Consider the following 14,336-nt stretch of genomic DNA (forward strand, 5'->3'; position numbering starts at 1 on the left):
TTTTGTTCTGCTGCTTTGCTGTATTTATTCCTTTCTAGGGGTTGCTGCTGTTGGCTTCTGATGCAACCCCTGGTATCTTTCACTCAATGGAGGATTCAGATCCTGGTCCCTGCCCTCAGGCAAAACATATGTTCCTCTCCAACCTGAATCCAACAGGGGTGTTTGCAAGGGAATAATTGTTTTATGTTTATTAATCACCTGCATGCAAATAGGTGCCAATAAAAACTCCAGGCAGCTCCTCTGCCAGACTAACATGATCTTCTAGCACCACACCCCAGTTTTGGTGTCTGAAATAATGAATGCATCCAATAAGGAGGCATTGCTACTTTGCTATGCAGTGACAAAAATATCACATCAGCTCAGTCACTCTGCAATGATGACTTTGAAAAGAGAGACAAGAAACCTGCAAAAACATTCAACATGAGTGGTAAAATAAATTAGAGATGTTGCATATTAAGCTAAATAAATACATTAATGCAACATGAAAGGGTGAGATTTCAATCACAGAACTAGAACACTCAAAGACACTACTCATGTTAAATGTGACCTGCCAGGAGAAAATCATGTGAGGGACTTCCTTAGCGTAAAAAAAAAAGTTTGAGATGGGTTTTAAGAGTCAGATCTAGTGAAATGTTTCAGTTACACCATCAGCTTTAAATAAAAGCAATTGCAGCCAGGACTGCAACAGAAAGAACCAATAATTACTCATTCTGAAAACAATTAAAGACTACAAAGCCTGATGAGACTTCGTTTCAGAATTAAATTTAAGTAAGCACAGTCTTAAGGGGCAGGATGAGTTAAGGCACTGGAGTCACAAATCTATTCTGTGACATTAAGTAGTCTCTAATCCAGTTCTCAGATGTTCAGTAACATGGGAATACTTGGTTTAAGACGGGCAGCTTTCTGAAGGGACCGACTTTCTGTATCCACTGAAATCATGGAATTCTCATTACTGCCTTCAAGTGAGCCAGGATTTCAACGGAAACCTGTATGGCACCAGGAGCAGTGGTGTTCAGCCACACCTAGTCTCAGTTGTACAAATAAAAATGGAAGTGCCCTGAAGATGCACTACTGAGCAAGACCAAAAAAGTTCTGACAAAGAAACCGTTAGGTCTGTCATTACCTTTCCCAAGCATGAGAACTTGGATGTTATGCCATGCCACAAAAAACAGTCCACATACAATCTTGTGCGCATTCAGGATTATTTTTCCAAACTTCTTCCAAACAAAATAAGCACCCAAACAAAGCATTTTAAATGGTTAACTCAATACAGTTTCAAGTAGGGAATTGGTCTCAATGAAAATTCTTCCCAGAAGAATCACTTCTGTGCCCATTGTAAGTATCAGCCACAGGAAAATCATTTAAGGCTGTTTGCTGACTGCAGTTTTAATATGGAAGCATCATCTAGACCACAGACAAGATCAGTGATTATTCTCAAGGAAAAAGCTCTAGCTAGATGAGAATAATCCTAAGATTTATGAAAAGCAATGGAAATATATTTTTCATTAAACTTGTAGAAACGATTAAATAACACAGTAAGTCAGTTTATATTTAAAATGCTTAATGCAGCTATGACCTAATGGTGCCAGAAGGAGAATATTTTCTCAGTAACAGAACTATGGCCACATGAGTAAGAAGTGACACTCGTATCTTTAAATCCATTCTATTTATTAACAACCTTTCTTTCCACTTGGATTAGATTGAAACCAAGAATAACAAAAGCAAAGTTAAGTCTTCGAAAATCAGATTTTTATAACGCAAACAGTAGCGAAGTCTTTGGAAAGATGAAATAGATGTTGCTATGCTTAGCATACAGCACTTGTCTGCTGTTTGCTGAGCTTTAATACCCAGTGTGAGAACAGATGACAGCAAGTTCTCTTCTAGAAAAATATAATACTAGCTTTCCCCACCCGTAAGAAAACTCAAGAGGGGGAAGTAAAAAAAATATCTCAGAATAGCAAAGAAAGTAATCTGAACATGCCACCATTACCAATAAATCATGTTTCATCTTCATTGCAGAAGGATTTACTTAAATACTCTCATGAAGGACCAGTGGAATCAAAGTGAAATCAAAAGATGGAACTGGCTACATAAATGTCAATCTTTATTCAATCTCCCAGCATAGTACATGACTTGGGTGCTTCAAATTAATATTAAAAACAAAACCGAACATAAAAAGAAGACTGCTGAAGGAAGATCTCAGGGGTTAGGACGTTGCTTTTGGAAGGAGTATATTGTCTACTTCATGGATGCCATCTTTGTCAATGAACCGGGCATTGAAAGAGGTCAGGTTTAAGATGAAGCGTTTCTTAAGCTGTTCAAAAGACAAAAAGACAAAGGAGATGAGATTCATTCAAAGCTTAAAAGAGGAGAGTATAATTTAAGGAATATGCTGTTGCTCATCAAAATCTCCATCCTGGTTCTTGTTCCTAACAGTCCTGGTGACCTGAACTAAGGTGGTTTTCACAACTCAGGAAGTGTTTAGTACAAGTTTCTGTTATAATACTAGCCCTGTTAGACCAGTCTAGGCTAGAGGTACAAAATACAAAGGTCTTTTAACACAACAGGCATTTAAGGAGGAAGACAAACAGAGTGGGCTATAACTTCAGGCACAGGGTATGTATCAAAAAGATACTTTAAACAGAACCTCTTTAGAATACTTCTTTGTAATGTTTCCCTAGAACTTTCTTCCCAATTATATTAAATTCAAAGACAAGGACAGAGAATGTTTTCCTACAATAAAAGCCTTGGAGTCTGAAAGGATATGTTTACATTAAAATTGATTATGAACTTTAAGGTCAAATCTTCACCCCAATTAGACTTAGATATCACTTCACAAGCTGGAAGAGAAGTCCACTTGGAAGTATCTACTAGTTAAGTGTAATACAAGTAACAGAGGGATGCTTGCATTACATTCAGAAGCAACATAAAAGAAAGTCAAAGACAGTCTGTATCAATATTATGCTAAGCATGAAAGAAGCAGAAGTAAAGAAAGCAATTAAGCTTAAAGTTTACGTTCTGGAGGATGTGAACCATGCTAAGACAATGCAAGCACCCACAAATCCTTTTCCTCAGTAGCTATTCTACATCTGGTCAATATGCATTTATTATCCCTTCCGGCAAAGACAGCCAAAAATGCGACAAGAACAGGAAAATATCAGCAAATGAATGCAAACAAACATTCCTTTCTCGGGTTCACAAGGACCCAAGTTTGGCAACTCACCTCCTCTAGACATTTCTTTAGGAGCTCCACAGCTTCCTCACGTGTGATACCTGAAACAAAACATCCACAGATTGATTTAATTAGAGGCCATCTCTCTCACCAGAAACTTTATTAAATTTAAACAACTTTTCAGCTGAGCACCAAAAACTCTACTTCCCAGCTCACAGAAAACAATTTCCAGATGTACTGAGGACGTCCTGCGCTGAAGCACTCACGCTGCAACAAGCCATTGAGAATCAATTTGTTACACTGAATGGGAAGCATGACGGAATTTTGCCTCCCATGGCCAGGGACCGGGCTTTGGAGAAGTCCAGCCGTCTCTCTCTCCTTGAGTTTATTACAGTTTTAAATCAGCTCCATCTGTCCGCAGCCGGCTGCAAGTCAGTGACAGTAGGCGGAGATCGGTTTTGGTGCTACGTTCCCTGCTGGGTATTAGTTTTAATAATGGGAAAGGCACGTGTGTGATGCCCCTGCTATTCTCACACATTAGGATAAAAAAGCCAGCACTGGGTAAGGATGGCAAGACGTGACAACCTATTGCGGTTCACTGCTTTTCTTTTCACAAAAAAAGTTGTAAAAATGAAGTACTATCGTTTTCTAGGACATGGCTAGGAGGCAGTTAAGCTCTGCGGATCTCAAAATTTATTTCTAAAGTTTGTTCCAGACCCACATTCATTGTTCAGGAAGAACTCCCATTAAAATAAAGCTGCCAGTTCATAGCTTCTTTTCTTGCAGTGGATAGATGAAAGGATTACTAAGTAAATGTCTTTGCTGTGAAATTAAACTCGGCTTTGCACACAGTAAGGAGTAAAGCAGTTTTGTGGCTAAAGCCAAAGATGTCAGATTAACCATAGTCCCAGCTTAGTACATTTCCTCTTCTGTAAAATGGGGATGGAGCCACGTTTATTCTTTGGCAATGTAAGAACTGGATCACAATTGTAAAATTAAGACTTCAGACAGTTACAAATATACAGGAATTATGACCAACAGCTGCCACATGGATAAAACTGTAAAACAAACCAATTGATCTTCATCAATGCTTCAGAGCTGTGAGATAATCTTCCTAGGAAGAAATAACTTTTCACCTGTATATTTTTTATGTATCATACAGATACACTGATATCTGTGCATTAACAGATATATCCAATTCAAGATATGAAGCAAAAAGATCTGGGACTGCACTTTGAAGATTGATACTCTGGGAAAATCTTTATCATAGGTACAGACAAGCAAGTAGAAGATAAAGTTATCAAATTGCTATTTATTAAAACCAGACTACTAGCAGCAAGCGGTCCAGGAAAGTCTAGTCATGTTCTAGAATAAATTGGAACTTCCTTCGCTTCCAGTCTGTTATGCTTCGAACAGGAAAACACCAAGGAGTTGTCCAGTTTCACATTACCATTTCAGCAAAAACAGAAGGCAATCTTTAAAGCTGCATTTAGTCTAACAAAGTCAAGTTCAAATCCGCAGCACCACAGCAGTTGTGCTGGACCACCTGACTCAGCAAATGTCAAACTCACACTTCAAACCTTTACGTTATTAATCAGCAACAGGAGAACTTTCTTCTCCACAGGCTCCACTTACCTGGCTTGTAATAGCGGTCGAGGATGCTGAGGGTGAGGAACGCACCATATCCGTGTGCTGCAAAAGGAGCCTTAGCCAGAGCTGCCAGATAATCCATGTAATAAAGGGCAGGACCTTCATGGTCGTCATAGCCAGCCAGGAGAAGGTTGACATGGTAAGGGGTCTACAACCAGAAACAAGATTTTTATTAAAGCAGACACACACAAGTCTTTGAATCTTAATTACCCATGCCATATCCAGAATTGCAACATAGCTGTTTCACAATTCTTTGTGATAAAATGGCTAGCAGCTACATCAACACTGTCTGCAGGAGATGCCGGGCTTCTATCTAAAAGCAAATCAAATCTTTTGGTAACATGGAATGCAGAAGCAAAAACTGTACCACTCCCCTGACTTTTTTTTTTTTTTTTTTAAAGCTTTCATGGCACATTCAAACTTAAAATGAAAACTTTAATTATGTCTCCACATAAGATTCTTTCATCTGAACATAAAACTTGAGAATTTTTACTGTCTGCATGGCAGCACAACACGAACATTCTGCGCTTTATAAGAACTTCTTTGTTAATTTAATATGCTCTTTTCTCAGTCACACTACTGTTAACCATTGACCATTTTAGCACATGAAAGCTCATATACAGTGCAGCGTGAACAGCTGTATACAGTGTTACCCTGTCTTGTTAATTGGCAGTTAGGTTTTTACTGCATGTACCAAATTTAATCTTTACTATTTGGCTCGGCTGATCACATGAAGATCTAAAGAACTGGTTCCTTTCCATTTAAAACTGACTCTTAAGATACGACAACATTACTTTAGCAACAGCTTTTTGTTTAGTTGGAAACTGTTTACTTTTTACACTAGAAATTCAGTCTGCTTCAGATTCTCTCTTCTGATTCTTATTTATGACTTCAGCAACACCCTATCAGGTAACATTAGTAAATAGCTCTCTCTAACCCCAAAAGACCACGGAACTGCATTAATGTAATCATGCCCTTTTATTGTTCTTTACTTGCAAGCTTAGCAATTCCTGAGCAGTTTTCTTCACGTGTTAGGCTTACTGTGTTTTACCATAATGGATAAAGCAGGTGTCCCCATGTCTTCCAATACAAACACTTTAAGATCATGAGGCATGTATATACTGTATTATTTTTAAATGTAAATTCCAGATTTTTATGAGCCTTATACCTTTTCAAAAACTACCTTTTTACACTGTTGGTATTTCCCATATTTTTATATATTTCTTATTAATTATAGTAACACAATATCTCTCAAAAGGCTCAAAAATCTAGATCAATAAAGCAACAAAATTAGGACATTATTAGAACAAGCAGATGATTTCAGTATAAAAACCAAACCATTAGCTTTTGCAGAGGAATAAGGTCATTTTGATAGTAAGCACAGCGAATTTCCACTCAAAAACCACAAGATACTGTATTTTGACTTTCACCAGATAAAAAATAAAGCAGGTTACAGTGTTACAGTTCTACCAGACATGTCACTAAATTGTGTGATTAATCTTCAAAGCATTTCAGCATATTTGAAACCAAGTTACTACGCAGCTGTATTCATTTAATTAGTCTGTATTTCATTTATTCTCAAATATCACAAGTTGATCTTTAAAAGCCATGACACATGACACAAGATCACTCAAATTACTGTGTGACTGAATTACCAACACTGGTACTCAACAATAAACAAGTGGTGTTATACAGACTGAAATCTGTAAGCTATTTTTCAGTCTTGAGTTCTCCCACTAACAGGCTATGAGAACTTCTTAAATGCAAATAAAGTGTCACCCTATCATCCTCTTATTCAGGAAAGGCAGGATCTAAACTCTAGAAGATAAACATAATCTATTTACTAATGCCATGATTGCAATTGAAAATCACAGGCAATTTGATATGTTAATATAGGATTAACTCAAAGTTTCAGAGAGACAACTTCAGCACCTCTAACAGGCACTTAATGCAAAGGAGAAATTCACTTGGCGGGGGGTTGACATTTATCACTAGGGCAAAAAGTCTCCCTTTAAATAATAGTTAATATAGATAACAGCATTTCCCCTTTGCCCAGACCACCACAATCTCCATTTACTGGCAGAATTCATGTACACCAAGACTTGTTCCAACGGAGCAAATTCAAGCTCAGAATCTAAAGGAACATCCAGGCTACAACGCTTCTGAGCCAAGGCAGCTTCCTAGAAACTTGAAAATTGTGCAGGTTTTCCTACTTGAGAACTAACCCTGTTAGTCTCCCAGCATCTTAGGAACTATGGTACCTGAAGCAAAAGGCAATAGCCCGTTACAGAAAAATGCTACTCCTGTAGTGCCTCAGGCTGTGAGGCAAGTCCTAAAGCCTTCAACTTCATGTTTCCATTTAGCTGGCTGCATCTTTAGCCAGGAAAAAAACAAACAAAAAAAACACAACAATCTGGCAAAGGAAGCAGAGGGCATTTGCCACGAAAATGGTAACACTAGCATTGCAGCATTTAACATCCCAAATCCCTAACACCCATCAGTCCCAACGAGAACAGGGAGAAACAAAGACCACAAAGAAAACTTTCACTGCATCCGAGTGTGGGACTAACACCGGCGTGCCAGGACTGGTATTGTACATCTCAAACTTTTCAGTTGGGTTTACACAAGAGGACTGACTCATACCCTCAGACACTGACACTTATCCTCAGAGTGTAGTGAGATGTAGGCTCTAACGAGGGCTGCTGTGATTAAAGGGCCACTAAACTCATCAGATGGGCTATCACTCCACAAGAGATTCATTTTTTTTCTCCCCCCAAACTCGCCGCTGTATTACAGGCAATATTTCTCATTGCAAGTAGCTTTGCACTTTATGCTGTTTGATTTAAAATAACTACAGCAATTAAGGGATGTGTGAAATTCTTCAGAATTTACAGCTGAAGAGCACAGTTGTGATAAATACACTCAAACAACAAGATCAGCAACGGGAGGCTGGGCGGTGACAAGCAGCGGTGTGACATCTGGCGGAAGCCAAAGTCACAGCAAGGGGGAGAAAGGTGGGCGTGAGGAAGCATCCTGCCAAGCGTGGACAAGGAGAGAGGAACTGACAGTCTTCCTTTGGACTCAGGCCAGCCCCTGTCACCTATAATTAAACATAGCATCACAACACAACGAGAAGCTGAACTTTAAAGGGTATGGGGGGCAGGAGGGTGTTTTTCCTATCCCCCCCCCCGCACACTCTGTAATATGTTGAATGTTCAAACGTTGGCACTTGATTCATCAGGTGAATCAAGCGTGATGCTGGAGAAGGCAACAGGGAAGAGGAACTATAGCACCACTCACCTATTCAAAAGCCAACTGTCTGCAAGGCAGTTTCTTGGTTTGCCCCGTTTAAAAGAGATAAATTGAGGTCAGATTCTTTTCAGACATTATTTTGGAGAATAAACCCACGCTTTAAAGAAATGTTCTGAAAGAACACGCTGGCTATTTAGTAAAAGAAAAGAGCACAGTAAGGTAACAGCCTTAAGTTACAAGCCCAACCTCATTACATGTGAATGCCAAAAAGAAAAGCCATCCCCAGGACACAAGCAGCACTCAGTCTGATCCACACGGTCTGTCCCAATCTTGGCAGGCGTTCAGAAACTTCAAACTGAACTCATCGTGCCTGGCAGATCAAGTTTTACTTGCCTGAACGGTAAATCCTAAAGCTTAGCACAGCCCAAACTGATGAAATTGCACTAAGGCTGAACTCTCCAGTCCTAGCAAGCACACCACAGGTCTGAGACATGCCTGGTACCTAAAGTAACATCCTCAGAACAGAGAAAGGTCGTTGTCCATTTGAACAGAAAGAAGCCAGCATTTTATTGACCTCATCACATATTTATACTCTGGCAACAGCTCTATGTTTGCATGCCTTGCTGAAGCTGCAACCATATTGTAATTAGAATGGTTTCAAAATTTATCAATTTAAATATAATATTTCACAGATGTCTTCCTGTACCAGCTGGCTAACACTATTTGTTTTCTCCATTGGACTTTTCATGCCAATCCAAAGCCCTGTTTCTCCTCAGCACACAGGGCTCACAAGCAAAGCCACTGACTGTGTGAACTCAGATGGTGGTTAACAGTGCAGAACAAGCCCTGTTTCAGGCTGGGCCAGGACTATTTTATAATGCCTTAAAAGTTTCTGTTTCAGTATGGCCAGTCCCCTTCACGTACCTTCTAGCCCTTCATAACGGACTGCTCTACATGGCAAGATGGCAATACAGCAACAAACCAAGTGCCTTTTCCCCATAAAACTCTCTACTTCTAAACTTGTTTTCCTGCTCCTAACAGGAGCTGGTGGCAAGTTTCACCTGTAAGTTTTTATCAACCACATAATTAATAGCCTCCAGGAATCCAACACGCAATTTAAATAGACAGGGAGAGCTAATCCTTGCAATCCACAAATTAGAGTAAAAAAGGTAAGATAATCCACAGGGAAAAAAAAATATCTGATGGCAAGGTTTGTATCATCAAGCTCTAAATCCACAAACAAACCACGATGTGCTATGTTTAAAGAAAAGGAGCTCTCCCTGCAGCGCAGAGATCGCTGTAGTGTGACAGTAGTGTCAGAGTGCACCACTAGCTCCAGGGCATTGCCATCTGCAACAGCACAACGTTTTGTCTCCGGTAAATAAACACATCTGCCTGTGCCAGTGTCCTCCCCACTGTGCTGCCCATCTGGAGCAGGTGAGCTGGAAGGCAAGCGTGGGCTCAGGAAGCAGGGGAGACACAGGGAGGATCAGGCCTCAGGGGACAAGGCAGAAAAGACAGTGCCACATCATGCCAGGCAAGCTTGCCAAAAAGCCCGTTACATTACTCCTGTTAGGGGTATTTTATATCCTAAATAATCCTCAGCACTATTATTTCACTGACTCGCTCTACACAAACTTCATTAATTTGAAAACCCGCTGCATTTGGTTGTCATCCACGTCAGAAATGAGAACAGTGACATTAGGTTGTTCCTGTGGATTATGAGATCTTCAGGAATGGTCTTTACCTCACTCCACACACATGTAATTCCCAGCAACACAACTCTGAGGTTGATACTGGTCTGCACATGCTACTGTAAAACATGATTTCAGACCTGTGAGGTATACCATTGGAACAACCAACATAATTTATCCCCTGTTCAATCCCTGACAGATTTGTTCAACTTCACTCTCAACGTCCTCTTTGCTCTTGTTTTGATTTGTATGATGTGTTGGGAAGAATGCTAATGAAGCAATTCCTAACCTTGGATCTTTACAAGTCTGTTTGCCCCTCCTGAAAACATCCCAGGATTTTACAAAAAGAATCAAGTCCTTTTTCCTGGGGAAGAAACAGTTTTATTTAACCACGCATTATACACATTTATCCAGTCTGGAAAGCAAAAGTCCATGGATACTACCTTGCATCCAGCCAAGATGAGAGACAAACAGAAGTCCTGACTTCTCCACTATGCTTCAAAGGGTATCCCAGCATGACAGCTGGGAAGTGACTGGTGGGATGCATTTATTAGCAGTACTTTGAGCAATTACCATGAAGAAAAAAAAAAAAGCAGTCATTGCAGTTTGGTAACTTGAAAAAATACAGCTCCAACTTGGATTTCTTTTACTGAAAGCCTCATGTTTCTGTTTACAAAAGGGACTTATTTTGCTAAGTACATCAAACAGCTTTGGTGTATTAAATCATTTTCCAATAAGATTAAACGGATCCAGTGCATTTGCATGAAAACTAATCTCAGTGTTAAAAAGGCTTAGTTGACTTAGCTGTCTGCAGTGTTTGCGACAAAATGTTTACTGGACCCAAAGCTGGAATTCCAAGACTAAAGTTGTAACACTTATTGGTAAGTGATAACTTTTTTGAATAAGCAATTTAGATTTTAATAAAAACATATCACTTCAAAGCGGCTTCACCAGTAAAGACAGAAGCCATCAGTTTTTCATCAGATTCCATTACTTAAAAATAGAAGTTTTCCCCTGTAAGCCTCTGCCAAGCTCTTTCAGCTATTACTCACTCGACTCCGAAGATAGTCAGCTAGGTTTCGTCGTGTAAAATTTGCAGCTGCAGTAGGAGACAGTTCATAACCTGCAGAAGAAGCATGTATTTGGTAACAGGGCAAACCCACATTCATTATCACACTAAAATAAAACAGCTCCAAAAAAGTATAGTACTGCAGGTATGTAGCCTGAAGTTTTCAGCCAGGTATATCAGGAAAACCAGGGACAGTTATCATGCCACAGACATCAAGGGAAATATTTTATTTGAACTATTATTGTCTTTTATTTATATAACAAATAGATTAGTACAGCTTGGAAAAACTTCATGTCTGATGTAATATATTCCAAACTTTACTTCACCCTGCTTTATTACCACATTTACTTGACACTTAAAGTACAGAAATCCTTACAACTAGAGAAGCTTTGAGAACAGAAGTTTCCCCCAAACATTCGACTAAGCTACACCCATCATTAACTCTCTGCTTCCCAACCCTCGGTGAATCACTGTTATCTTTCACTTACCATTTCGCATTTTGTAGAGCTGAACATTTTTCTGGATGTATTCTGCAAACTGTACAGTGTCTCCAGCCTCCCCAACACACAGGAGTAAGATCTTTTCGCTCATCTTAAACATTTTGTCATGGTCTAGGTAAAGAAAAACAACATCAAGAGCCATGGTCAAAAGAAATAATTATTTTGCCAATATCACAGCAATTCTTTCACAAAAAGCACAAAGGTCACAGACTGAGAACTCAGCTATGCCCTGGAACTACCAAAAAAGTCTTCCTGAGCAGCACTCAGCTTCTCACAGTTGATGGTGTAGTACACCAGGCCTGTTAAGCACATCACTGAGAGAAATAAAAATGAATTTTTTCTGAAGTGCTTCCTTCAGAAGGGAGACATTGCAGAAATGTGTGATCTTTGTCACAAAAAAAATGTGAAACTTCACAGAAAATATTGCGTTCAGAGGAAGTTCAACATTGTACATGGTACCTCTCTGATTCAGGAATAAGAACTCTGCTTCAGTGACCATTCGATTTTATCTAAATATACTGCAAAAAAAAAAAACAACACTAAATTATCAGCACAACACAAAACAATACTAGAGAATCCAGAACTAAATTCCATCCTTTCCTTCTGGTATCAAGAATTGTTCCAAAACCCAGCTATTTAGATGAATGAAGCTTTTGAAAGAGTTTTTGTTTGTCACTGCTTTTGACAAAAGCACCACATGCAAACATTGATTACAAATTATAAGACAGTCCACAAATAACTGGGAAGTAAGGAACAGTAAGCTAGACTTTTAACTGCAGTTTCAAAAACTTGCCAGAGTGTACTACAGGAAATCCAAGTTGTCATGACAACACCACCGAAGCCCATTCTGCACTCACTCTAGCACCGTGGCCTCACCTCATTAAGAGGCTGCTGCTCTGATGAGACAGTTGGCATGCGAGGAAAAGCACTGCTCCGTACCAGTTAGTTCTAGGGAACATCACTGCATCTCCACGCCTCAGCTTCCCTTTCGGTTTCAGTTTACTAAATACTGCTGAATAATCCCTGCTGCAAGATACACAGGCGGTGTCACAATCCTCTGATGTGATTCGAGGGGATCCTGAAGTACCTAACGACTGCGCAGAACCTGCTCATCTCCAGAGTCTGGGCAATCAGCCCTTGCACTCTATTTCCTACTCCAATTGAATTCTACAGCCCTGAAGCAAAATACAGTTATGGGTAAAGAAACTGCTAACTCTAACACTGAAGATTTAATAGAAAGTTTATCATTACTACAGTTTAGCACTTTTTAAAAAAAACAATGCTTCTGAAACACTATGTTTGTATTAAGATCACTACACCTTAAAACCATGCTTCTAGCCCAGCTTATTGGGACTGCAATAAACAGAAGCAGAAAAAATCATTTTCTAGAATTTCAAGGGCTTGAGAAACCCCCAGATTTCTTTCTCTATGTAAAGAAGAAAACAAGATGTTAGTGGCTCACATACCTCATGCTATGAATCCCACAGTGCCTTTACTCCCAGTTTTTAATTTTTTTCATGAAATACCTTTTACCAGGGGCACAGCTAGCACCAAGCACTAACTCCACCCCGCTTATTCCTTCAGAACTCCCCCCCCGCAGCACTACAGCGGCACAGGACAAGGCCTGGCATAACGAGCTAACACCTCCCCGAACCGCAAATTAACGTGACCGCTCAGTTAACCCATCACAAAGCACAAACCCCTCACAGGACCTCAGCCCCCCGGGGGCTCTCCCCAGGCCCAGCCCCACCACACGCCCCCCCCCCTGAGGCGAGGCCGGGCCGGGCCCCGACTGCGGCCTCCCCCCGGTACCGGGCCTCGCCGCTCACCGTGCTTCATCTGAACGATGCTGGAGGCCGCCACCGTGTCCGCGGCCACCAGGACGTAGTCAGGGCCCTGGATGCCGATCAGGTACTCCATGGCCACCCCTCCGGCCCCGCCGTGACACAGCTCAGCGCCGCCGCCTCCTCCTCCTCCTCCTCCTCACGCCGCCGCCTCTCACTGCGCACGCGCCGGCGCAGCGCGATGACGTCACCGCCCTCCACAGGCGCTCGGGGGGGAGGGGGGGTGTTGGTCACGTGGGGCGCGCGCCGCCTGAGGGGGTGGCGGCCCCGCCTGAGGGGAGCGGGGCCGGAGGGTGGGCGCGTCGGCCGTTTGTTTTTAATCGCTTCTGGCCCGTTTTTGTAGTATTTACCCCGTTTTTTTGTAGCTCCTGCCCCGTTTTAAGGCGTCTGTCCCTTTATTGTAGGCCCTGCTCCACTTTGGGTAGCCTCTGTCCCGTTTTATGTAGCCCCTGCCCCATTTTTTATAACTTCTGACCCCTTTTTTGTAGCCCCTGTTCTGCTTTTGTAGCCTCTGCCCTCTTTTTTGTATTCCCTATCCCCTTTTTATATTCCCTATCCCCTTTTTTGTAGCCCTTGCCCCCTTTTTTTAGCCTTTTCCCCGTGTTTTGTAGTCCCAGCCCCCTTCTTATAGCTTTTACCCCATTTTGTAGCCTGTGCCCCCATTTTTATGGCCCCTGCCCCTGTTGCAGGGCTGGCGCCACTCAGGAGAGACTCACAGGGTCTCGTGGTGGTCATGCACCCTAGGGGTGATGGAGGTTTGGGGGGAAATCTGGCATTCCCCTCAAGCACATGTGCTGGATTTTGGGTTTAGGATAAAAATCTGATGAATAGGGGTCTGTGGTACCACTGCCGGCCAAAATGTGCCTTGTTCGCTGTTACAGAGCAAATTTCCATGGCAATAGCTCAAAGGAGAAGCATAGAAAACATCTGTAAATGCACGTCCTGCTTCTGCCTTGCATGCTTTGTGGAATAAAACCAAGCTGGCTTGCCTCGTGTGTCTGCTAGAGCAGAGGGCTCTGCTTAATATTGAAGCTCTGTGGAGGTCCAGTAGGAAAGGAAAACACTCCAAACCCTGCCCTGTGAGGCAACAGTTCCTTGGGCACAAATTCTTTCGGAAATAAAAGGCTGGCACTCCTGCAGCCTCTGATCTGCGTA

At 41.3% G+C, this 14,336-nt stretch overlaps 1 protein-coding gene across 1 annotated transcript; it reads right to left on the reverse strand.

The window, feature by feature from the left end:
• Positions 1–2,083: 2,083 nt before the first annotated feature.
• Positions 2,084–13,333, reverse strand: PSMB2 (proteasome 20S subunit beta 2). The gene is made up of 6 exons (XM_084300813.1): positions 13,167–13,333; positions 11,326–11,448; positions 10,821–10,891; positions 4,808–4,970; positions 3,224–3,273; positions 2,084–2,314 (listed from the first exon to the last, which is right to left on the reverse strand). Exons 1-6 carry the CDS (start codon positions 13,255–13,257, stop codon positions 2,207–2,209), a joined length of 606 nt encoding a protein of 201 aa, XP_084156939.1. The 5' UTR covers positions 13,258–13,333; the 3' UTR covers positions 2,084–2,206.
• Between the last annotated feature and the right edge of the window lie 1,003 nt (positions 13,334–14,336).

This window comes from Netta rufina (genome assembly GCF_964035555.1).
Source record: "Netta rufina genome assembly, chromosome: 23".
NCBI lineage: Eukaryota > Metazoa > Chordata > Aves > Anseriformes > Anatidae > Netta > Netta rufina.